The sequence below is a fragment of the Molossus molossus genome, unplaced genomic scaffold (assembly GCF_014108415.1).
Source record: "Molossus molossus isolate mMolMol1 unplaced genomic scaffold, mMolMol1.p scaffold_m16_p_1, whole genome shotgun sequence".
NCBI classification, from domain to species: Eukaryota; Metazoa; Chordata; class Mammalia; order Chiroptera; family Molossidae; genus Molossus; species Molossus molossus.
The window spans coordinates 46,977,303-47,004,414 of NW_023425344.1; the positions used below are offsets into that span (position 1 = coordinate 46,977,303).

The 27,112-nt window shown below is 36.9% G+C and overlaps 1 protein-coding gene across 4 annotated transcripts in view; it reads right to left on the bottom strand.

Moving 5' to 3' along the window:
* EPHA5 (EPH receptor A5) overlaps positions 1-27,112 on the bottom strand; it is a 346,680-nt gene that overhangs the window by 89,010 nt on the left and 230,558 nt on the right. For all 4 annotated transcript variants that reach the window (XM_036258172.1, XM_036258162.1, XM_036258144.1 and 1 more), the window contains exon 6: positions 6,863-6,987. In XM_036258172.1, coding sequence (XP_036114065.1) covers positions 6,863-6,987 — 125 coding nt within the window. The remainder of the gene's footprint in view (positions 1-6,862; positions 6,988-27,112) is intronic.

The window sequence follows — 27,112 nt, forward strand, 5'->3', positions numbered from 1 at the left end:
CACTGGAGAACTTTCATTTCAATTCACCAAGTCAAAACAAGAAGTATTATAAAAAATGCATATACGCAAAAAAGTTATTTTCATTTTTAAAACTTTCGATTTTTTTACTTTTCTTTGAAACATTTTGTTTTTTAATCCTCACCTGAGGACATTACTTTTTGTTCAGATAGAGTGGGAGGGAGAGAGAGGAACAGTGAGAGAGAGAGAGAGAGAGAGAGAGAGAGAGAGAGAGGAACATCAACGTGAAAGGAACACATCAAGTGGCTGCCTCCCGCACGACCCCAACCAGGGCCACGAATCACAACCGAAGGACGTGACCTTGAGCAGAATCGAACCTGAGACTCAGTGATCCACAGGCCGACGTTCTAACCGCTGAGCCCAACTGGCCAGGGCTCTTTGAACTTTTTTTAAAACTTTTATTATTTGTGTTAAGGCTGGGTGAGTAGTAATGGAGACACAGTAGAAAAAGTAACTGGAATAATAGTTTGGAAATGGAAACAAAAAGGAACTGTTCTAATTTTGATTAACAAAAATCTAGACTAACATCTGTAACTCCTCATATCTCTGAAGCTTCTATGCTGACTATAAAATCTTAGACCTATAAAGTCCTGGTTTTGAACTTTCTTCCGCCTTATATATTTCTGTGTGAATTCTTGGCTAAACTTGTTTTTTCTGTAAGGTCCTCCCACATGTACTACATTTCTGATAGATATCAAAGGACAAATTGAAGATAAGTAATGGTGAGAGATTCTTTTCTCCTTTTTAAGAACTGCACTTTAATTACAATAACTTGATGACTGTAAACCATCATTTCCTAAATATCCCAGGGAATTTTGTCTTTACAAATAAAAAACATGTATTGATTTCTTTTAAACAATTTAATGGGAATAACAGGTAAAGGAGTTTTTCTCCTAAGAGAAAAAAATTAAAAACAAGAATAGAATATTTACTTCTCAAGCACTCTAATAGGGAATATGGTTATTATTTAATCTTTATGGTGCTATTAAAATGTAAAACAAATGCAAACCACACTCCTTCTCCCTTGAAGTTTACCATCCATAGCAGCATACCCTGCACAGCACGTCAGTGAGCACACTGAAACCTGCAAAACACAGCAAGTCCATTCTTACTTTCCTCTTTAATTTCCTTCACTCTTAAAATTGGGGTAGAGAATTGGTGCCTAGATATCCTCACGGAGATGTTGTAAAAATGAAGTAGGCAATGCATGTGAAAATACTTACTGAACTGAAAAATATGAATTTTAATAGTCATAATTATTAGTTTAAGTTCTTAATAATGTGACACATCAGTCAACATCTATCCATGTTCTATACTACCACCAACACAATCTAAAATATACAACCTATGAGCATACTTCTTTGATAGCAGTTTATCATTCCTCATTTAATATGATCAAACATATAAAATTATCTAGGGTTAAATGTATCCAAACTTTTCCCCAAATCAGTGTGGTCTAATTTCTAATGCAAATAGGTTTTCTGACTCATTCCATGCAAACAATTGATCTTCATGTTTGTTTTTGTTGTTGTTACTTTTTGTTTTTGTTTTTTAACAGAGATTAATTTAAGTACCTAATCTTTAAAGCGTTTAGAAATTTTTTTTAGAGTTTTGAAAGGGATTTAAAGTAGATAATTAAATCCTATGAAACTTGACCTAGTAATGTCTGTAATTTTCTTCATTCATAAATATTTATTGGTCTTCTCTCATGGACCCTAACACCCCTTCTACATGCTAAGGATACAGCACTGAAAAAGCAGAAAATATTTTGATATGATCCTTTCAAAAGAGGTAAATAACTTCTATAAACTATGTGGTTATTGATGTTCTGAGTATGCCCAGGATTGCGACTGAATATGCAAGACGTTCTCAACAGAATTATACTTCCCAGTTTTGCTGTGATTGAAGCAGTCATTTTCAGTTAGAAATGATAAAATATGTTCGTTATTATTTGCAATTTGTTTAAAAGGAATTTAAGTTGGTGGAAAAAAATCTAGCCAAAATTAAAGTTAGGATTCTGGTTTATTTGATATAGTTATGATTTTTCAATAAAATATTAACATTTATTTAGTAAAGTAAGAAAGGTTTTTCTGTTTGTTTGTTTTGTTTTTTAAAAGAGCACAGAATATCAGTGTTAGAATTTCAGGCATGTAATTCAAGTATGTGTGTAAATGTGAGTACACAATCCAACCTCGGTTTTTTCTTTGATATGTTAAACTAAAAATAAAAAGCCTTTCAAAGTGAGAAGCAACAAGCCCTTGTTTGAGATCAAAGAATAGCTGTTCAGTAAAGCAGTGATTCAGGCAGAAGCCCAAATAGTGTTTTGATTAGGAGTCAAGGGCAGGGGATATTTATAAGAAAGGAAGGGGAACTATTATATCAATAGAAGGAAGGCATTTCTATTGATGCAGATAAGTTAAAATAGTGATGTCAATTCTTATATATTTTTTTAAATTTTCAGTCCGATAGTCATCAGACCAGTAGTCATAAATACCTGCTTTCCTGGTATCTTTAAAATAGCTCTTTGGGACTCAATGTTGCTATAGGCCCAGTCCACAGGTTATTTTGTCCTATCTTAACATTTCAAAGGTTTGAAGAGTAAGATATGCAAGGAAGGTCCTCCGGGATGGCAGCTCGGGCCCTATTTTAAAGTGGCGCCATTTATTATTTCTGACATTTAAAATGAGATGAAATTATTTATCAAGAGCATTGTGAGCACAGAGAGAGAAATAGAGATAATACACATAGTACCCAATGCAACCTCTACAACATCATAGGCTGTAGGTAAATTTGATTTGATCATATAGCACGATGATAAATTATTCTATAAAAAATAAAATAAAAAGGAACTTTACATGATTGGAACTCCTAACTATTAAGTCATCACTAGTACATTTTGCCAAACAAAAGAAGAAGAAAAAAAGAAAGGACACTGGAAAGCTCCTTCTTGAAATAATGTAGGATCTAATCGCAGGTGCACAACATTAAGCAACATTCTGATTTACCGTTAACACTGAGTATATCTCAGTGGCTCCCTATCATAGGTCTAGTTGTACCTTGTCTCTGAGTCGTGAAATACTACCTTGTTGAAGGGATTTAGCAAAACATATATCTAAGTGATCAAAACCCGCACTACACATTTTGAATCACCTAAATATCTTCCCAAATGTGCCTCTACTGCAATGATTTCCAACACCGTCATGTTATAATTTCCTCTATATCACAGACCCTATATACACATCTTTAACACCCATAACCACATGATAACAGGCTGCCAAGTCCTTGGTCAGGGCAGAGGCTTTTGCTGCCATCCTGTCCCCCGCTGAGCAAATGAGCCAAGTTTCCCCAGCTGCTTAGCAAACATTGTTCACATGCAGGGAAGGGAGCCTGGGCACAAGGAACCAGCTGGTTAACACCCTGCCACGGGGCAGCTTCCCTTAGCCTCTGCATTTAATTAAGAGATGGCCAAGGGCCCATCACCGTGCAGGAGCAGAAGCCCAGTGACCTCTATTAGAGCAGGGCGAGTGCGGGCAGAAGCGCCAGCTGGCAAACACATGGGCCCTGGAAAGCTCTACCACCTGCGTCTGGCCAGGAGCCACCTAACGTGGCTGTGTCGTGCTGAAGGTTCCCAATGAGCTCTGGAAACCTGTCAGGACCCCTGTCTTAATACATGGTATAGAGGCTCTTCATCCTTGCTTTCTTCTTCTGAAAGCTAAACAAAAACGAAACAAAACTTTACACAGTTTTTATTGGCACGCTCAATCATTTAGTGTGGAGAAAAGGTCTGGGCTTTAATTCTTCGTTATAAAAAGAAAAATATTAACCCAAAAAGTTAATAACTTACCCAAATAATATTTTATATAAACGGTTTTGGTGATTTTATTTCATGTAAGTAGGCAACTTATTTATTTATTGGGGATATGCAAAAATCTCTTTTTTTTCCCCCAAATCATTTGTCTTACTTTGAGTTATACAGATAATAGAATGTATTAATACACCACTACACATAAAATATTGAATATCAAAACATCTTACTGAAGTCAATGATTTTAAAAGAAATTAAACTATAAATAAATTCCACAATGTGAACAAAATTCATTAGAAGAAATATTAATAGAAAAGCACTCCACCAACTGTTGGGTCCCTCTTTAATAGCAGCTTAAAAATTTTAAGAAGGATTAATCCTTGCTTCTATATAATACAGGAGCAGTAAATGTAGGTTTATAGTTGTGAGTACATGAAACACAGAGTTTATTCTTATATTATTTATTAATCATTATATAATAATTAATACAATTATTCCATGCGAACAACTCTAAACCTACTTTTACCCTCCTCTGTATATATGACACTCATGCACGTGCTGGGAAATAATAGTAAAAACAACCAAACTTTATTCACAGAGGGGAAAAATAAGATAATTTCCTTAAACATAAAAAGGAAAAACCAGACATTGGTCCAGCTAGTTGCTTTAGGGGAAGAAAAACTATGCAGGAAAATAAGTACTTGTCAAACTTTTAGTCTTTCTGTGCTTGAACTTTATTTCAACTAAAATATAGATATTCAAATGTATAGTTTTTAGTGTATAGTTATTATTTTTTTTAATCCTCACCCAAGGACATTTTTCTGTTTATCTTCAGCTAGAGTGGGAGGGGGAGAGAGGAGAGAGAAAGAAACATCGATGTGAGAGGGACACATTGACTGGTTGCTTCCCGCACAGCCCCAACCAAGGCCAGGGACAAACCACAACCAGGGTACATGCCCTTGACCAGAATCGAACCCGCAACTCATTGATCCGTGGGCTGATGCTCTACCGCTGAGCCAAACCAGACAGGGCTGTATAGTTACTTTTTAAATGCCATTATGCATTTCAATGTTTTTAAAAAATCAAATTTAATTACTATAAAAATTTGGAGACTTAGAATGTTTACAATTCAGTCCATATATATGCATAAATGTGTATATATACATATATATTTATATATATATGCTCTAGTTACAGCTCTGGTTATCCAGCTTTGCAATAGTAAACAATAATAAAGTTTATAAAAACTTGATTAAAGAATGCACACTTTAACAAATTATGTTTGGCTATAGAATGCATTTACATAGTAGACCTGTAGCATTTGCACTTAAGTTTTGGAGAAACAGGAATCAGTGAGGGATATTAATACAGCAATATTTTACTTCATTTATTTGCTTGTTTTGTTTTTTTTACAATAAACACTGTAAACCATATCCCAACATTGTTTTTTCTCAGAAGTATTCTTAGAGCATTGTTGGTGAATAATGTATTTGACTCAGTAGTTTACATGTAATGCTACCATCAAGTCATTCCTAGAAAGACAATTTCAAGAGAAATAATTTTCTGTTTACTCATCTGTTTATAAAAGCAATACATGAACATTTTACAGACATACAAGACCTGGAAAGAATATGTAGCTAGCCCTGCTCCCCCTCCCCAGGCACCCTGCTGCTTTGTACTCTGTTGTACCTGTACACAGGCAATTGTCAATAAATAAAAGAAGAAAAATTTTAAATATATGTATTCTATAATGGTATTAATTATTTCAATATTATAATGTACTTACTTATACTTTTATCTATGCATATACATACAATGTTGGATTTTAAGTCATCTTTATTAATAAAAAATCAGCATTTTTCATGTTTTTGCATTAGTGTAAAGATAATCATTGAATCTCTTTCTCTTTTCCAAAGCATAGCTTGGACAATGTCTTAGGTATTGCAAGGTAAGTTTATGAACTTCCTCCCAACCTCTTCCCTTTTCCTTAAGAGAGGAAGTGAGTCCTCTCTTCCTCTTTTCCTGTGAGTCCAGGAAAAGCAATTAAATAATGTGGCTGAGCCCTTCCCTTCCTTCTCGGGATCTGCTTCTCTGTACTATATCTACAATCAATCCCACTTCTTCTAGATGTACACTTCCATGTCAGGGTTTTCTATCCACCAATTAGAGGCTGGTTTGGCCACTCATCTATCTTCAGCTCCTCTGTTAGAACCCAGGCTGATCTAGGTGGTGTGTGCCATTCAGATCCAGACCACAAACATCACAGTCAAATGGGGCTGTGAGTTGGAGACTCCCGGTGGTTTCATATCTAAGCCAAATTATCTGGTCCGGCTTTAGGAATTCTAGGCTCATCTTTAGTTTTCACTTGTACACTTCCTTTATCAATACCTCAGTTGGCTGTGGATCCAGAAAACAAGAAGAGGGATGGTTATCGCCTTCAGACCTCAAAAATTATTATGGCAAAACATGTAAGCTTGGACCTGAGAGCCAACTCAGGGAAGAAGAAATCGAGAAAACATAGCGAGTATGAGGCACACATTTCCAATTTTGGGCTCCCAAATTTTAAAATAAATCTTATGCTCCAGTGACAGATTTTGTTATGGATTTTTAAAAATTATACATCACACACATATATCTGTCCATACTTCCTTACCAGTGCAGGTATTACGCAGGGTACTGGAGCACAGCGCTTTTCTTGTGGTACACCTCAGTCACTAATGAAGGTCAGCACCTTGAGTGTTTGTGACACTTTGAAAATGTCCTATGACTTCATCTCTTAATGCTGTAAAACCTCGTTAAATGGATGTGAGACTATACAGCAGCATCCGGGCAGCAGGAACTGTTTGGCAGCAGCAGAACACAAATAGAGTGCTCCCTGAACACTCCCAGCCGCCAGAGTCATGACTGCAGAATCAATTGTCATTGATTTACACGTAAAATTGCAACAGGCTTTTCGACAAATTGGATAATTGCAGTTGCTAAAATAAAAATAAATAAGTAAAAAGGAAGAAAGGACATTCTTTATTCTGTTAGTCCCACCTTTTCAAAATATTTGATTTCATACTCCAGAATGATTCCATTGGGGCGATCTGGCTCTTGCCAAGACAGAGAGATGCTGTTCTTTGCAATCTTCCCCTTTCTCACATTGGTGACTGGAGAGGGGGCTGCAAAACAGTATAAATGGAGAATAGCATGATTAACAGAGCCCTGAAGTTACGACGACGAATAATGTATATTGGCATTCTTGGAATGCAATATACCCCAAATCCCAAACAATTAAATTTTCTTTTAACCTGGAAACAATTTTACTCTCTCTATATAATACAAGGTTTTTTATAGATTGCAAAGTGTTTTACAAATATATATCCACTAAGTAGCTTGAGATTTTTCTATCCTAAAACTGTAGTCACATAGAATCTTAAGTTGCATGTTTTCTATGAAGTTTAGAAACACAAATAAATGATTGTACTTTTTCTTAAAGAATAAAGATGGTTTTGATGACTTGATATATCTTCTGGTTTTAAAATTTAAACTGCCTGGCCGGTGTGGCTCAGTGGACTGAGAGTCTTCCCATGAACTGAGAGGTCCCAGTTGGATTCCACTCAGGGTACATGCCCGGGTTGCAGGCTCCATCCCCACTAGGGGGCGTGCAGGAGGCAGCCGATTGATGGTTCTCTCTCACAGTTTTGATCTCTTCCTGTTTCTAAAAAAAAAAAATCAATAAAAACATATTTAAATAAATGAATAAATAAATAAAAATTATGAACTGTATGTCATTATGCTATAGATACATAATTATCTATATTAGCACATTTTTACATCTTTAAGGTTTTTTTCATTTATTATATTAGAAATCGTGGTTTCTACAATCATCACTACATTTATATATTAAATATAGAACATGTTTTCCTTCAAAAACATGTTATAGAATATGTGGTAGATCTTGAAAACAACAAACAAAACAAACATTATTCTTTCTTTCTGTTTCCCACAAGTATTCCATGAGACTTCACAGACACCCACAGTGTTTGTTGTTTCTTGCCGATATCTATTAAATGACTATTTTTTCTGAATAAAATTGAAAAAATATGTATACTATTTCAGATACGTCTGGATCTTTTTAATCCACAAATATACTGATATTTGATTCAACATCCATTTTTATCAGTTTGTAGAAACTTGTGTGGACACTGGGTTTGACATCATAAAGAGATACTGACTAATATTTTTCTGTGGTAGATTACCTTTATTTTTGTAGCTTTTAGCTTTTATAAAAGACACTGGAAGACTATCATGGTCTAATTAATTTTGTGTGTGTGTGTGTGTATGATATATTATGTATTAGATGCAATAGGTATAATGTACATATATAATGTTAAATATGTCAGCCTTAATGAGTAGTGTATAACCACAGTCATAGCCCCATCTACATCTGAACATTATAAACAGTATCAGACATCTGGTGAAATTAAGTTATATATATATTTATATATTCAAAATTTAAATGTATGTAAAATTATGTATATATAATGATATAATTATATACGACTCAAGAGTAAAACCCAAACCCAGACTTTCAAACAAGGATGAACACACGCGTGTTCTCTTCAGCAGCTCTGCCCAGGCTGTCTGCACTGCAGACACGCTCCTACCGAAGGAGCCCTGCACCTGGCATCCCTCATTCAGAGGTGCCTCTCCAGAGCGCTCCCTTTCCTCTGGGTGTCTCGCTGAGACCCTGCCTGTCTACTTCACTAACTCACCTCCATCCCTTCTCAACTCACCATGCCCTCTGTCCCTTCCGTGTTTCATTTCTCTCCTTAGCTCTTACATCTGCACTATCTGATACTGTATCTTAACTACAGATTTGCTTGTTTCTGTCCTCGCCAGTAGCATGTAACTTTTGTGAGGGCAGGACTATGTTTACTTTATTCACTGCTGACTCCCTGGATTTAAAACAGTGTCTGGGACAGAGCAGCATGTGGTAAAACAACATCAGAACAATATTCAAACGCCTTTTAAAATCATTATGTCAACAAACTCAATGATGAAACTCAAGGGTGAAAAGTGTCTTCTAGTAAGATTAAAATACATAGAGACATGATCTATAAGAGAGCAAAATTAGTTAACCGTTTCATGTTTTATATACTCATAATAGGGTGATAATGACTTTGGTATTTTAACATGTGCTTTTGTTTTTTTAACCACAGACCTTTGAGATACTCAGGTTCAGAGGATGCATATATTTGTCCTCATCTTGTTTTCTTAAATGTGTCCAGTTCCACCAAGTTTTTTTCTGGAATATTATAGCACATAGTGTGTATATAAAGCCCAAAATGAATAAAAGTAGTTTTGAAATTGCAGCATGTTTACTTCCACAGAAATTGTAATAGAATGGCAGTTCTCACAGTCACATTTCGGTATAGATTCAAGTCCCTGTTGATCTCTTGATTTCGTAATGAGGAAAAAGTCACGCCATATTCTGCACTGTGGACAAAGCATTCCGAAGACAAGAAACAAGAAAAAATAAGCTATGGGGCCCCCTCATTCATCAGAGTGTTTGTAGCAAAGGAGCACATTTACTGAAGCAGAAACAGTGACAGAGGCTTATGGAAGAGAGAGGATGTTTTTTTTTTAACATACTTTGATCAGTAGTAAATAGCTTTATGAATTATCTTGAATCGTCATGAATTATAGTGAATTTCCCATTAGCATTATATATTTATTGCATTTTGTTAGTAAATATACAAAGACTGTCTTGAACGTTCTTCACTCACTTTACTACTTTGCAAACATTCTCTTTTTGGCTGACGTTATTTCTTATAGATAACTGTCAGTTTCCACCTAATAATAGATGGTGTTTTCACCATTCTATTCATAAATTGCATTTAACGTGTATGCTCTATAAAGGCAGGATTAATTTGGTTTCATTCACTGCTCTATTTCCAGCATCTGAAGATTATTTTGCATGGAGATTTAATAAATATTTGTTGAATGCATGCATGCATATATGAAAGAATGAATAGCAAATACATACATCATCATGTATCACTCAAAAATGAGTGTCTCATTTTAGTTGCATATATTAGAATCTTATTAATTGGGGATGTGTGCTTTATTTTAAAATCTAGCCAATATTTACAATTTTTTTTTTTCTTTCTTGATTTTTAGAGAGAGAGGAAGGGAGATGGAGAGAAACATAGAAACATTGATGAGAGAGAACATCAATGAGAGAGACCATCGATTGGCTGCCTCCTGCATGCCCTCCACTGGGGATCTGGCCTACAACCTGGGCATGTGCCTTGACCTGGAATCGAACCAGTGACCTCTTGGTGCATGGGTCGATGCTCAACCACTGAGCCACATGGGCTGGGCAAAACTTAGTCAATTCTTTAATAAAATCCACAGTTTCAGAGTGAAGCTTTCAAATAAAAATCAACACACACTTAAACAGCCTGAAGTGGAATACTTTATTTACTTACATCCATCAAAGTTAAACAAAAAATTATGTAGCTTTCAAAAACTGCTTGATTGAATAATGCCATTGTTTGCCAAATTTGGTTTTCTCAGAGGTTAAAGTAGGAGTGCTCTTTAAAAATTGTTCAGAATCAGAGAAGAGCACTCTCAGCTCAGAGTAGTTTAGGAATAATGTCCTCTCTGGCAAGACCACCTCTGTGTCATCTGGGTAAAAGCTGACCAACGAGGGGACGCTGACAGCTCCCGGGGACATAATGATGATGCACAAATTGTAAATGGCAGAACTCAGCCACTGCTGTAAAGTAATTTACAAGTACTGTGCACATTAAAACAACTCTAGCCACCTTTGTCAGCATCAAGGGCACATTTAATACATCTCATTTGTCTTCCTCGCTGATACCTTTTGTTCCTTGTTTACTTGTTCAAGTGTTTATTAAGTAAGCCTGGAACAAAATGAGAAGGATGACTTAGAACATTTCTGCTTGCAAACTAAAACTATTACTTTCCTAGTGTAAGAATAATAAAAAATACTAAAGAAATCAAGTCATGTCTAAAACAAAAAGATTTACATAACTTCTGAGTTTTACCTTTCGGACACGTGGAAATATTCTAAATTGTTTCTGTATTGTAGCTTTTACATGGGGCTGACCTTTGAGCACCAGCACAATAAGCAAAATAGCCATATTTTAGGCCAGTGAAAGTTCCCAGTATGGACCAATTTATTATAAGTATCTCCACAGTGCTGTACCATATTGACAAATTTTAATGTTTTTAGATTTGTGTTCACTTATCATCAAATTACCCAAAAAGACATACTTCAAATCTACAACTAGTCATCAAGACTAAATAAAGTTAAGCTTAAAATCTAGGATTGTTTATGATGAAAATTTTAAGTGTAGAACACATCCTATCACTATTAGAATTTTATCATTATATTTCTAATTGGTTATACAATTCTGTTGTTTTTATAATTGTTGTATGTTTGCCTATTTGTATGTATGTTTTCATGTAGTTTATTTATAGGTATTAAAACCATCACTGTAAGTCATAGGTTAGTTTTGTCACTAGTTATAGGAAAGTTATGTTGCAGGAAAGTTATATCACTTTAAATGAAAATATGTAATATTACCATTCTTCCAAAGAACCCTCAAATTGCTCTAATATATTTTTGATACATAGTCACTGAACATATATAGTAGGTAAATTAATAAAGCTTCCTCAGCATTTTCTTGTGCTATTTTAAAAATTGATAGTATAGACGTTCCCATATACCCCACATCTAGTGTCCCCAGTAAGGAACATCTTACAAGAGTGCAGTACATCTGTCTATTAATGAACCAATACTGAAGGTTCCATAGTGTAATGGTTAGCACTCTGGACTCTGAACCAATATTGATACATTAATATTAACCTCAGTCCATACTTTATTTTGATTTCCTTAGTTTTTACTTATTATCTTCTTTCTGTTCCAGGATCCCATCCAGCATATCCTATTACATTTAGTTATCATGTCTCCTTAGGCTTCTCCCAGCTATAATAGTTTCTCAAACTTTGCTTGATTTGATGACTTTGACAGTTTTGAGGCATTCTGGTCAGGTATTTTCTAGACTATCTCTCCATTGGAATTGATTGATATTTTTCTGATAATTAGACTGGGGTTATAAATTTGGGAGAAAACTATGGGGGTAAAGTATCATTTTCATCACATCATGTATCAAGGACACATACTATCAACATGACTTATGGTTGTTATGTTAACTTTGATCACTGACAAAGATTGCACGGATCTGTTTTCTTCACTGTGAAGTTATTCTTTTTCCAGATTTCTAGACTGTAGTCTTTGGAAGAAGGTCACTATATGTAGCCACGCTTCAGGAACAGTTATTCTCTACCTCCTTGAGGCTAGAGTACCTGCATAAATTATTTGGAATTTTTCTGCACAAGAGATTGGTCTCTTTTCTCTTATTTATTTTTATTTATTTATTTCTATCAACATAAATATGTAGGTATTTTTATACTTTGGTTTCCAATCTAGTAATTAATTTTGTAAATCAAATTATTAAGCTTTGCCTGGCTGGTGTGGCTCAGTGGTTGAGTGTTGACCCATGAACTAAGAGGTCACCAGTTCCACTCCCGGTCAAGGCACATGCCCAGGTTGTGGGCCTGATCCCCAGTGAGGGGCATGAAGGAGTTGCCAACCAGTGTTCTCTCTCATCAATGTTTCTCTCTCTCTCTCCCTCTCCCTTCCTCTCTCTAAAATCAATAAAGAAAAAATATTTTTTTTAAAAATAGTTAAATTATTAAGCTTGGCCATTGATTACTCTTTCGGTTTGTTCTTATGTCTCTTTGACATATCCTCATCATTATGAGTTGTTTATCTACTTGTTTCAGGTTCAGTTTCTTACTTCCTGGCACTATAAGACCACCAACTCTAGGCTCATCTTGCGTATTTACTGGCCCAGTCTTAAATGCAGCCATTTTTCCTAGAATCACTGGCTCCTTTCAATGGACAATGCTGTTAGAAACCAAGATCTGGATGACAGGTGTGCTCCTTGCTTCTGGGGTGCACTGCTTCCAGGCCCTCTCAGCTAATAGCTGGGAAGTAAATGTGTCTATATTATCGATATACCTGCATATATCTATTAATATTTCTGCCCAGCCAGTGTGGCTCAGTTGGTGGAGCATAGACTCATGCACCAAGAGTTTGCCAGTTCAATTCTAGGTCAGGGCACATGCCTGGGTTGCAGGTATGGGCTCGATTCCCAGTAGGGGAAATGCAGGGGGCAGCTGATGGGTGTTTCTCTCTTCCATTGATGTTTCTCTCTATCTCTTGCTCCCCTTCCTCTCTCTCTAAAAATCAATAAAAGAACTATTTAAAGAAATAAATAGTTCTATATATAACTATGAATATATACATTTATGTATATTAAGCTAAACATAAATATATACTGATGTTACCATCTCTAATCAGTTATTAAATGGATCATTCTAGCCTCTTCACTCTGCTTATCTGTAACCTCCTTCTTCAACAGTGGCTCCCACCCTCCGCTATCCATTTACTCCAATTCTAGTATATATGTCTAATGATTAAAGAATAGTTCTTCTTACCTCTTTAGCTTATTGACAATGATATAATAACTCAGAAATCTCTAACATCTCAATGGCACCAGCAATGACATTCAAAGCCCTGTCATCCATTACGTAAAACACAGCATGTCTTCCTAACTCTCCAAATACAGAAACTTAGTTTAAAGCAATGTCCCCAAGTTGAAAAAGCACCAGGGCACAGACAGACCTGAAGTCAAACAGGATTGGGCACAAATCCTTTAGCAGCCAGCCATTTTCTAGCTGTGTGTGACACCTTTTGTTACTTCACCTGTATGAATTTACCTTTTATCTTTAAAATGTGAACAATAAAATAAATGTCATCTTTTTGTAAGGGTGAAATCTGATTCTGTCTATACAACATCAGGTATAGGGTGGATGACAAATACTGTTTTAATATCATTGGAAAAGAATACACAATTGCTTAAGATGCCTTCAAGAATGAATTTTCCATAAATCCTTAATCCTTTCAGCCTACTTCAATCAAAAGTATGTGTCTCTCTTCTGAACTTGGCACTCCTTTAAAAGCTGGATAAGATCAAAAGGCAAAAAACCTATACAGATAAGGTTTTATTTTCTACATCCTGTGGATTTTACAATTCCACATTAACAATTATTGGTAAATCTCCTTGCTTACCATAAAGTTCTTAATGAGCCAAACGTGTTGAACTTTTAAGTGTTACTAAAATGATCAATAGTTCACTCAGTATAGAACAATGTCTGCTTCATTCTTTAAGAGAGTGAACCTGGCCTGCCAGTGTGGTTCAGTGGTTGAGTGTCAACCCAAGCACCAAGAGGTTGCCAGTTTGATTCCTAGTCAGGGCACAAGCCCAGGTTGTGGGCCAAATCCCCAGTGGGGGGCATGTAGGAGGCGGCCAACCAATGTTCTCTCTCATCAATGTTTCCATCTCTCTGTCCCTCTCCCTTCCTCTCTCTCTAAAATCAATAAAGAAATAAAAGAAGGGAGGGAGAGAGTGAACCTGATGAAGACATAGTACTTAATTGTCAAATAGAATATGAAAATACCACTCATCAATCCCTGTACCCAACGCTATTTTTGTTAAAAAAACTAAATTATAGATAGAATCAAGTATTGATTACTTGTATTTAAAAATGAATGATATATTTCCATAAATTTGCCTTCTCTACCTATATGTTGAGTCTTAAAGCTTTGCAAAATCTAAGACAATATTGAAAGCCTTTCAGTCTATCAAAGTCCCTGAATGAGTAAAATCTTACTCAGATAGCACTTCTTTTACTTTTCTACTAAGGTCCCTCCACATGAATAATATATTAGTTTATTTACACAAAAGTTTTAAAAATACACATATCTTATATTTGATTCCATAGGTCAAACATCGGCCAAGTAGATTGTCAATACCTTCCAGCTGAAAACTACCACTTATCTGTGCCGTGCACAATTTATCATACTTAGATGCTTCTTGCTATCTAGGTGAGTCTGGGCCAGTTTTTCCTAAAAAAACACAGATCATTAGAATTCTACAGGAAAATCTGACTCAGGAGGGCAGGCTGGGGCCAAGGATTCTATGTTTTTAATAAAGACTCCAGCTGAATGACTGTATCAGCAAATTTGGGGAAACGCTGAAGACAAACCACACTGGAATTAGTTCTTCTTTCAACAAAATATATAAACTTAGAAACCTGAGGCTAGAGCCTGGGTTAGTGTTGATGTTGTGAACTACTGCTCTTTGTGGTTGTTGCTATAATTAATTACTTTATTTTAGAGAGTGAGAGGAGAGAGTGAGAAACATCTATCTGTTGTTCCACTTACTTATGAATTTATTGGTTGATTCTTGTATGTGCTGTGACTGCAAGGATTGAATCCTTAACCTTGGTGTGTCAGGAGGGCACTCTAACCAAGTGAGCTACCCCACCAGGAGTACTACTGCTGGTAAAAACTACTGCTTTTTTTAACTCTTTGACTGACTATTGCCTGCTATCCTAATTTAGTTCTGTTTTTTTTTTTTTGTTTTTTTTTTTGTTTTTTTAAGTAAACTGATTTATTTGTTCCTTCATACAAATCCAAGACTATAATCTCTGTTAAATTAGAAAAAAAATGTGTGTCTTCTTCACTGTTGCCTTCTTAGTCCTTAGAAGAGTGTCTGGATGATAGTAAAAATATAAAAAAAAAACTTTAGTAAGTAGAGAATTGAATGAACAAACCAGTCCTGGCTGGTTTGGCTCAGCAGTTGGAGAATCAGCCTGCGGATCAGAGAGTCCTGGGTTCGGTTCCCGCTAGGGGTACATATCAAAAAAAAAAAAATGCTTTTACTCTTATTGAAGACAATGTGATTATTCTACTAATGGGGCTCCCTCATTCAAATCTTCCATGCCTTCAGTGATTTATGCTATACCTAAATATTAGCCATACCTAAAAATTAGAAATAAAAATATACACGCCCAACACTCCCAAAGACTACTTGTCAATATGTTAATTAGTTAGAAAAGTATAATAAATAACACTGAAAGTTTTCTTTTTGGAAAAATAATATTTATATTTCTGCTTTTGTATTGTACCATACTTTGATGGTACACTGTAAAGTTGTAAATGTACAGCAAGTTACAATAGATTTGTGACAAAATAAGTTTTAGCAAAAATTAATGCTAACTATTTAAATAAATGAGAATATAGCATGAGAAACAGCATAAAGGTGAAATAAAATAGAAAGAGTGTCGCCAATATGATGTAGCCTAGTTGTTGAAACTATTCACTGTGACAAACTGACGCTAGGTTATCTTCTACTCTTATACACTAAGCGTGTATCGGGAAGTGTGCTTACGGGAGTTTTCCTTGCATGTCTACAGGTTGTGGTGTGGAAATAAAAAAATATTTTAACATGATTATTAGCAAAATGTCATTTTTAAAAGGCAAAATTATTAAAATTCATTTCTGGTTTTAGATCATTCTAACCTTTTTTTAAAAATTTTTTTATTTATATTTTTGTTACAGATGTTTCTCCTTTTTTATCCCATTGGCACCCCCCTCCCCACCCCACCCCTGACCCGTCCCCGGCTTTGTTGTCCATGTCCATTGGTCATGCATACATGCATATAAGTTCTGTGGTTTAGCTCCTCCTACCTCCCCCACCCCCTCTTCTGAGGGATGTCAGTCTGTGCCCTACTTCCATGTTTCTGGGTCTACCGTATTCCTCAGACTGTTATGTTCATTATATTCTGTATATAAATGAGATCATGTGGTATTTGTCTTTTTCTGCTTGGCTTATTTCACTTAAGATAATACATTCCAGGTCCCTCCATGTCGTCTCAAAGGATAAGAGATCTTTCTTTCTTACCGCTGCATAGTACTCCATTGTGTATATGTACCACTGCTTTTTTATCCATTCGTCTACTGATGGACACTTGGGCTGTTTCCAGATCTTAGCTATTGTAAATAGTGCTGCTATGAACATGGGGGTACATATATTCTTCCTGATTGGTGTTTCAGGCTTCTTAGGGTATATTCCTAGAAGCGGGATCACTGGGTCAAATGAAAGTTCAATTTTTAATTTTTTGAGGTAACACCATATTGTTTTCCATAGTGCCCCACCAGTCTGTATTCCCACCAGCAGTGTACTAGAGTCCCCTTTTCTTCACACCCTCACCATCACTTGTTGTTTGATGATATGTTGATGGTGGCCATTCTGACAGGTGTGAGGTGATACCTCATTTGTTTTTGTTGTTTGTTTGTTTTATGATTTTTAGAGACATCTTTTGAAAAATTTCTACCCCAAGAGAAAATGCAAAAATAAAAATTGTAAATGTATAGCAAGTTATATAGAAAATAATTTATCTTACATTTTAGTTAAATAATAGCATGCTTAATGAGGGCAAAGACAGTTCCTTAATTGCATGATTTCTTTCAGGACATCTTAACTCTGCAAAGCACTGACTGAAATGAAATGAACTAATGTGGAAAAAAATTACAAAAGGAACGGTTAGGAATGTTGATATATAACATCTACCTGTTGAGCTGAAGTCATCTGAAGTCAAATAAGCTGAAGTTATTTAAAAATTTGTGTTTGACAAAATCAGAAATGAAAGAGGAGAAGTAACAACTGACACCACAGAAACACAAAGGATCATCGAAACATACTATGAACAATTATACGCCAACAAATTGGACAATCTAGGAGAAATAAAAAAATGTCAAGACACAGCCTCCCATAACTGAACCAGGAAGAGATAAAGTTGAACAGACTAATAACAACAAAGAAAATTGATGATGTAATCAAGAAACTCTCAGCAAACAAAAGCCCAGACCCAGATGGCTTCACGGGGGAGTTTTACCAAACATTCAATCTCCTCAAACTATTCCAAAAAATCCAAGAAGATGAAATACTTCCAAACTCATTTTATGAGGCCAGCATAATCCTAATTCCTAAACTGAATAAAGACACTACCAAGAAAGAAAACTACAGGCCAATATCCCTAATGAACACAGATGCCAAAATCCTTAACAAAATAATAGCAAATCAGATCCAGTAATACATCAAAAAATTATTCATCAAGACCAAGTGGGTTTCATTGCAGGAATGAAATGATGGTACAATATTTGCAAATCAATAAATGTGACATACCACATAAACAAAAGGAAAGATAAAAACCATATGATAATATCAATAAATGCTGAAAAAGCATTTGACAAAATCCAGCACCCATTTCTGATAAAAATGATCAGCAATATGGGAATAGAGGGATCATATCTCAACATAATGAAGGCTATATATGAAAAACCTACAGCCAACATCATACTCAATGGTCAAAAACTAAAAGCATTCCCCTTAAGAATGGGAACAACACAAGGATGCACACTTTCACCACTCTTATTTAAAATAGTACTGGAGGTCTTAGCCACAGCAATTAGACATGACGAAAAAATAAAGGGGATCCAAATTGGAAAGGAGGAAGTGAAACTGTCATTATTTACAGATGACATGATATTGTACAGAGAAAACCCTAAAGACTCCATCAATAATCTACTAGGCTTAATAAATGAATTTGGCAAAGTAGCAGGATGCAAAATTAATATCAAGAAATCGATGGCATTCTTATACACAAATGCTGAAATCACAGAAAGAGAAACTAAAAAAAAAAAAATTCTCTTTTACCATCACAGCAAAAAAATTAAGATACCTAGGAATAAACTTGACCAAAGAAGTAAAGGACCTCTTCACAGAAAACTATAGGTCATTGAAAAAAGAAATAAAGGAAGATATACATAAGTGGAAGCACATACCTTGTTCATGGATTGGAAGAATTAACATCATTAAAATGTCTATATTACCCAAAGCAATCTATAGACTCAATGCAATCCCCATCAAAATAGCAATGATATACTTCTCAGAACTAGAACAAACACTCCAAAAGTTTATGTGGAACCAAAAAAGACCCCGAATAGCTACACCAATCTTGAAAAAGAAGAACAAAGTAAGAGGGATCACATTACCAGATTTCAGGATATACTACAAAGCCACTGTAATCAAAACAGCCTGGTACTGGCACAAAAACAGGCAGATAGATCAGTGGAACAGAATAGAGAACCCAGAAATGGACCCAAGACAATATGCTCAATTAATATTTGACAAAGGTGGCAAGAGCATACAGTGGAATCAAGACAGTCTCTTCAATAAATGGTTTGGGGAAAATTGGACAGCTACTTACAAAAAAATGAAGCTAGAATACCAAGTTACACCATACACGAGAATAAACTCAAAATGGATAAAAGACTTTAATGTAGCTCGTGAATCCATAAAAATTCTAGAAGAAAATGTAGGCAACAAAATCTCAGACATCATAAGCAGCAGAATTTTCACTGATATATCACCTAAGGCAACAGAAACAAAGGAAAAAATGAACACATGGGACTACATCAAACTTCAAAGTTTCTACACAGCAAAAGTAACAACCATCAAAACGGAAAGGAATCCAACTATATGGGAGAGCATAATCACCAATGATGCATCAAATAAGGGGTTAATTTCCAAAATATATAGAGTGGTCATACAATTCAACAAAGGGAAGACAAAGAACCCAATTAAAAAATGGGCAGAGGACCTAAATAGACACCTCTCTAAACAGGACATACAAATGGCCAAGAGACATATGAAGACATGCTCAACATCACTAATCATCAGAGAGATGAGAATTAAAACAACAATGAGGTTTCACCTCACACCTGTCAGAATGGCTGCCATCAACAAATCATCAAACAACAAGTGTTGGCGAGGGTGTGGAGAAAAGGGGACTCTAGTACACTGCTGGTGGGAATGTAGACTGGTGCAGCCACTGTGGAAAACAATATGGTGTTACCTCAAAAAATTAAAAATTGAACTTCATTTGACCCAGTGATCCCACTTCTGGGAATATACCCTAAGAAGCCTGAAACACCAATCAGGAAGAATATATGTACCCCTATGTCCATAGCAGAGAAAGACAAATATCACATGATCTCATTTATTTGTGGAATATAATGAACTGAACAAAATTAACCCAGAGACATAGAGGTGGGGTACAGACTGACAAGCCTCAGAGGAAGGGGGGTTGAGGGGAAGAGATAAACCTCAGAACTTATATGCATGTATACATGACTAATGAACATAGACAACAAAGCTGGGGATGTGGCAGGGGGAAGGGGTTGAGGGTGTCAATGGGGGGAAAGTGAGAAACACATGTAACAAAAACAAATTAATAAATAAAAAATAAATAAAAATTTGTGTTTGAGACTGATTTTGCTTTGGTAGCATCTGCATGACAGTCATTTCCCCATGGTTGGTCACTCTTTGCCATTTCTGCTTTATCATAGGTGGAGAAACAAGAAACAGACATGGAGCCCTCCACTTAGAGCTCTCCCCAAAATACCAAAAAGCAATCAATCAACTGAGCCATTAGAACATGTAAATAGTAATTTAAATTGTGCTGTTGTGCTGAGAACAATGTGTGAAAAGCATAAACTATTTCAATTTTAGCTAATATTATTGTTATTTAAAAATGTGATCTCTAGAGAACAGTTTGTCAGCAATTGCCTTCTATATTAGCCATAGTATGAGCAGAATTCTGTGTGTACGTGTGTATGTGGGTATGTGTGTGAGTCTACATAGTTCAAAGAAATGTAGGTGTAGCTAAACCCCTACTGTATACCTATCTCTATATCTGTATCTGTATTTATATTGATATACATATATAGACAGACATAGATATAGATACAGATATGCATTGTGTCATGTGCATCTTTCATAACTAGTTTAGTGACACTACAGTACTCTGCTATATTTGCTTTGGAGTATATATCTATCATATGAAAGTAAAAAAATGAGTAAATTTCCTAATGTAAAGGAAATATGCAGTTGCTGAATTAAATTATAAACATCTTTGAAATTGTTAAAATTTTTTAAATGGGGCAGATATTTTGAAATATATACACAGCCACTAAATATTATATCATATATTTTATATTATATAGTATGTATTTCTTCTACATTTAATATATACATATTACTATGTTGTCATCTGACACCACTGGACAAAGAAAAATAGCTACAGTGTGTTTTCAACACAACTGATAGCCATGACCTGTTCTAAAAAAAGAAGGCCTTTGAGAGGTTTCTTTCTCAAATAAAAATTCAATCTGTTCATTCAGACAAAACCTACAATCATTCCTTCTTAAGAGCCTGCAACTAGATTTTTGGATGCATGATCTCAGTGAAGTTTTGAAAAGACCATTTCACAAAAACCTGGCTTTAAATGGCAACAGATCTAGAGATGATATTCTTTACAATTAAAAAAGATCACTTATGATTGAATAAAATAAAATAAATTTCCACTTATAAACATGCACTATACCAGGTCTTGTTAACCACAGAATAAGCCACTAACAGTAACAAAGACATAAGGCGGAGGAACTTTAATTCAATTCTTAATTGCTTCAAGATTTTCACAATCTAAATTAATCTGACAGAACATTTTCAAAATCAAAATAAACACATTATAAATATAAGCAACCCATTTATTTTCCTTTCTCAGTTCCCATTAGTCATGATCTTTAGAGCTACTTTAGCCATAGGAATCACTATTTAATTTAACAAAAATAATGATAAATTATCATTTATCTATTGACTCTTTACAGAGCCAGATTAGCTTTCTATTATACCATTAAAGGTCAAGGTCATCACATCTTTCCCTAAATATATTCTCCCTGAGGCCATCTGCCAAGATTCCATTAAAACTAAAGTTTTGCAGTAGAAACAAAGCAGTAAACTTTATGGCTGGTACTGTTTATCAGCTGATTTAAAAAAAGAAAAATCACAATTATAATATCTTTAAATGGTATCATTCCTAACAGCAAGATGACAGTCTGTAACTAGAGAAAATGCAAGATTAATGATTACAGATAGTTAAACTTTCAAAATCTACAAGATACTTTGTTCCATGATAGTAATTTTATCAGATATTTAACTCCTCAGCCCTTGCCACGGGACTAATTTTAGTGAATGAGATCACATATTCTCCAAGTTGTGGGAAATCTGTCATTACTCAGATTGCACGCAAGTCTATTTTCTACTTGGAGTGATCACACAGAAAAATTTCCAAAGCCAACAAAATAAAACATTATATATTTCTTATCAGAAGTTCAAATGGCATATGGTTCGTATTTTTTTGTTCCATTGGAGTAGTAGTGTCTGTTTATATTTACCAAAAAAAAAAAAAATCAAAATGTTAAATTCTGGTTGTAAAATGCCCAAGATAATGCATGTTGTGAAATTTCAGTTATTAGAATTAAGTCCAAATTTTACTTTGAAATGTTTAATAAATGTTGGCTAAAAAAAACTATTCATGGATGAATAGGTGGTAAAGGAGCCACTGTAATTACCTTACTATGACAATACTGTCCGATGGCCTGGGGAACTGGCACCAGGCAAAGTGCTCGACCATTGTCTCCCACCCTGAATGGCCTGCCTCGAGCCTATAGGTTAACTCCCATCTTATCTATTCATATTCCAGAGGCTCCATACAATCAGACAATGGGCCAGCTTTCATCTCCAAGGTCACTGAAGCGGTCTCGGTCTCTCTTGGCATCAAATGAAAACTACATGCAGCCTATCACCCCCAGTCCTCGGGTAAGGTTGAACGGGCCAATGGCCTCATCAAAAAACATCTAACCAAACTCAGCCTGGAACTCCGACAGTCCTGGCCTGACCTGCTACCCCTGGCCCTTACCCGTCTTCGAGCCGCGCCTCGGGGACCCTCTCACCTCAGTCCTTTTGAACTTCTATACGGAAGACCCTTCCTCCTTCCTACTCCGTCTATAGACTCCCCACCCCCTCTGGCCTCATACCTGCCCTACCTCTCCCTCCTTCGCTCCCTCCTCCGAGAACATGCTAACCGTACCCTTCCTAAACCTGGACCTGACCTGGGATCAGAGCTCTCCCAACCCATTTCACCTGGAGACCGGGTACTAATCAGGACCCTCTCTCCCCGACCCCTACACCCTAAATGGGAGGGGCCATACACCGTTAAGGGGCCATACACCCTCTGCAGTTAAGGTGTTGGGGATCTCTGCCTGGATCCATCTCTCTAGGATAAAGAAAGCCCCGATTCCAGAAGAGCAACCAGTCCTGGAGCCTCGCCTCACCTGCACTCCACTGGGGCCGACGAAAATCAGAATACACAAGACGCCCTAATTGGATCATCCACGATAAGTCTGACTCTGGGCCTCGCCCCTCACTCTTGCCCACTCACTCTTGCCACCTTCTCTCCTTCGCTTCTGGAATCCTCCCATCTGTTCCGTACCCTGAATTTGACCCAACGCCTCCTCTATAAGGCCAACTCCACATTTGCGCCTGACTGTTGGGTCTGCCTATCCCTGTCCTCCTCAGCCTACTCTGCCATACCCATACCTGAATATGAGGCCTCAAAGCTCCAGGTTACTCTGCCCTATAAGGTACAGAAAGGAGCCACCTTCTTTGAAAGAGCAGACACCTTAATTGGTGGATACCCCACCTCTGCTGCCAACCGGGCGAATAAACTCTTCCAGTCCTATATTCAATGACTCACCCAATTTCAGGGCTCCACTTCGCCCGTCCATGGCCCAGTAACCATAAACACCCCCCCTCCTAACCCAGGCTCCCTTATGCTTCTCGGCTCAAGGGGGCAACGTGTCCCTCGGAAGCCTAGCTTCCCAGCATTGCAACACCACCATAACCATCTCTCACCCCTGGGACCACCAGAATAACCAGGTGGATTATGCCATCTCCCCTGAAGCCAACGGGCTTTTCGCAAATGAGGTCCGTTTTTTGGGGGCTCCTCAGGTGTCTGCTACTGGCCATAATTGCTCATACCTCACAGACAATATACATCCCTGGTTACGCTCCAAAAAGAGATACCAGTGCACCCAGCAGCGCACTGCCGGCCTCTCTCCGCTTATCGGAGTGGCCTTATCCTCTACTCTCACCGTCTGGGAGGCAGAAACAGTAAGATGGACCCAACCCTTAATTCACCTCTTCTCCTTACACTTCTCGGCCTACCTTACAGAGGCCGGTGCCTTCTTTATGTGTGGGTCCACCACCTCTATGTGTCTCCCCACTAACTGGACCGGCACCTGCACCTTGGTATATCTCACTCCCAACATCAATATAGTCCCCCAGGACGCCTCCCTGCCTGTTCCCGACGTCACCCTGATAAAGAGCACAACACATTCGGGAAAGGCGAGATCAATCTTGGAGCGCCTGGTTCGATTCCAACTGGGCACACTGGGTTTTGCCGCTTATGGGTCCCCTAACTCTCCTTTTTCTAGCCCTAGCCTTTGGACCCTGTCTCCTGCGACTACTCTCCTCCCTACTACAAAACCGACTGAAGGCCTTCACCAGCCAGACGGTGCACGAGATCATGATGCTAAGCCATTATCAACCTCTCACCAGATCCCCAGGCCCGGATCATGCCGACATGGGCCCCCTCCCCTTACGCTGCCCCTGTTCAGCTCGAAGTAGCCAGAAAGATACCTGCGCCCCTTTGTCATTATCACAGAGTCGGGAATGTCCGATGGCCTGGGGAACTGGCACCAGGCAAAGTGCTCGACCATTGTCTCCCACCCTGAATGGCCTGCCTCGAGGCTATAGATTAACTCCCATCTTATCTATTCATATTCCAGAGGCTCCATGCATAACCCCCGCAGGGCCAAACCCTAAGGGACAAATTCCAGCTGCAACAGGCAGATATAAAAGACACAAGCCCCTACATTGAGCGCGGCTTCTAGGACTCGACCCCCGGAGTCTGTGAACCCGCCCGGAGTGCACCCAATAAAGCCTGATCCCTGTTTATTCGACTGATTGGCTCTCCAGTCTCTTCTCTGTTTTATTCGGCGGCGCCCCCGATTTCTTACAAATACATTGCATCTATGATAAACAGTTGGGCCAGACACTTTATAGTCCTAGCACTTTCTACACATTAACACACTCAATCCTTGTAACATCCCTAGAAATCAGGAACTATTACCATCCCTTTCTGAAGCACAGAGAACTTAAGTAACCTGTCCAATCAGCCCACAAGGAATTGGGAGAAACCCTTATAATAGAGCTGCTACACTCAGTACTGATAATGGAGACAAAAGAGAATAAGCATGGCTAAGAGTCACTTACCATAGTCAGGAGGCTATGAGGGAAGTGGGACCTCTCTCTGGGCCTCAGTTCTCAGAGCTGCCAATAAATTCCTAATCTCAGCTCAAGGCTGAGTTGTAAACATCCTGGAACAACTGCTGTGGGGATGTATGTGGACTTGAGGTCCTCCTCCTAATTTTCACCTCCCTCCTTTGCATATTGAAACTAACCAAGCCCTGGTTGCCTAGCCAGCAATCTTCCATTGTAATTCTTGAAAGAATAACATCTTGTGGCGTTTGCCTTTTTAAACCCTGTCTTTGTTCTCCCCAGAGAGCAGTTTGGATTGATACCTGATTTTGCACCTCTCTGACTGCAATCCTTTGCTTAAAAAAATGCTTTTTATTCTTTATTACAGCCTAACCATTTTTGTTGTTGTTGTTGACCTTCATACTTACTTGCATACCAGATTATGTTAAAGACTACTCAAGTTATCAAATGTTTTATTTACATAGTTCAACCTCCTAATTTTTGCTCAGCATCTTTCTTGTCTTCCAAAACTGGTTATAGACAATAAAGTGTAAACCACAATTTCTGATAAAAGTTAAGCAATTATTTCCTGTCATCTATACTGTATACATTTTGTGATGTAAAACTGTGTCTTAGTTGTGTTTCCTAAAGCAATGGTTCACAACCATTTTGTCTACCCTTCACACCTAAAACACAGCATTCAAATATGTGAGCGCTCTTTCTATACACAATTCTGTAAAAATGACCTGAAAATTACCTCCTGGAAATAAAGCCCCAAGATGAATCACAGTCCTTATAGTTATAAACCGTGTACACAGGTGATGACTGTCTTCCAAGTGCCGCACCACAGATAAGATGAACCGTGGGTTTTGAACAATTCCCTGCATGCTAGATGCAATTCTCTACCACTCAGAAATGCATGTTTGAACTCTCAGAGGCAAATATTATCATACAGATAGTCATGAATATCCTCTAGTTTATATATGTTTAAATATACATATTTCACAAATTGAGATACTTTATGGTTAATAAATGATACCTTGACAGAGTTAGAACAATAAAAACGCAAAGTCCACACTGTGGAGTAACTCATGCCGCTTCTTTCTCTAGTAGGAGGTCACTTAAGAAGGAGAAAGTGTACTATCAGAAATCTTCCTCTCCCCTTTCCTCCCACTGTTCTTTCCTAATATCGCTGAAAAACAAGTATCTGTCAGAGGCTACTGACTTGGACTGTTAAAATCAACAATCCACATGTCCTGGCAACTGATCATAATACTGGAAATATTAAAAAAATAGTTTGAGAAAATATTATATACCACAGATATAGAAAGTTAGACCATTCCTCTGAGAATCTATTTATCTGTCTCCAAGACTATATAATTATTGAGCACAGTGAGTGGCTTCATTTGTCTTTGTATCCTCTGTAATTAGAAAAAAAAGCAAGTATATGGTGGGTGCCCAATAAAAAATCACACAATTAATTAAAAAACCCATGAAACAGGAAACTGCTACAAGATATTTTTAACAAGTAGTGAAGAAGCAGTATCATTATTAATAGCATAATGGAATTTTGGATTTTCAGAATCTATGGGTAAAACTAACAATGTTATTTTACTTGCATGTAAGCTTTTATTTAAAAGTTAAAGGAAAAACACTTGAAGAAGGTGTGTATGACATTCTGTTATGAGTTTGATTCTATACTATGAATAAAAATGAAATACGAGTAACCAATCCTTGTGTATACAGAGGGATCGGGGCAGATAAAAATTACTATGTATTGCAATAAATATAACTTTACTGCACTTTTCAAAGGCATTGAGATAGATAATTGACTGTTACAGTACCATGTTTGCAAACGAAGAAAATTACCAGAGATACAGAAGTGAAGTTAGTCAAAGCAATTTTTTATCCAACAAAATCATTGAAAAATACTGCAAGGAATGTTTAGTTGCACCTCTTTATAGGAGTGCCTACACAGTTAATTAATAAAAGCAAAAGTCAGAGTATTTCATATACCCTATTTGAGAATCACCTTAACTAGCCCTAGATTGCTATGTTGAGTTTTTGTTTCAGT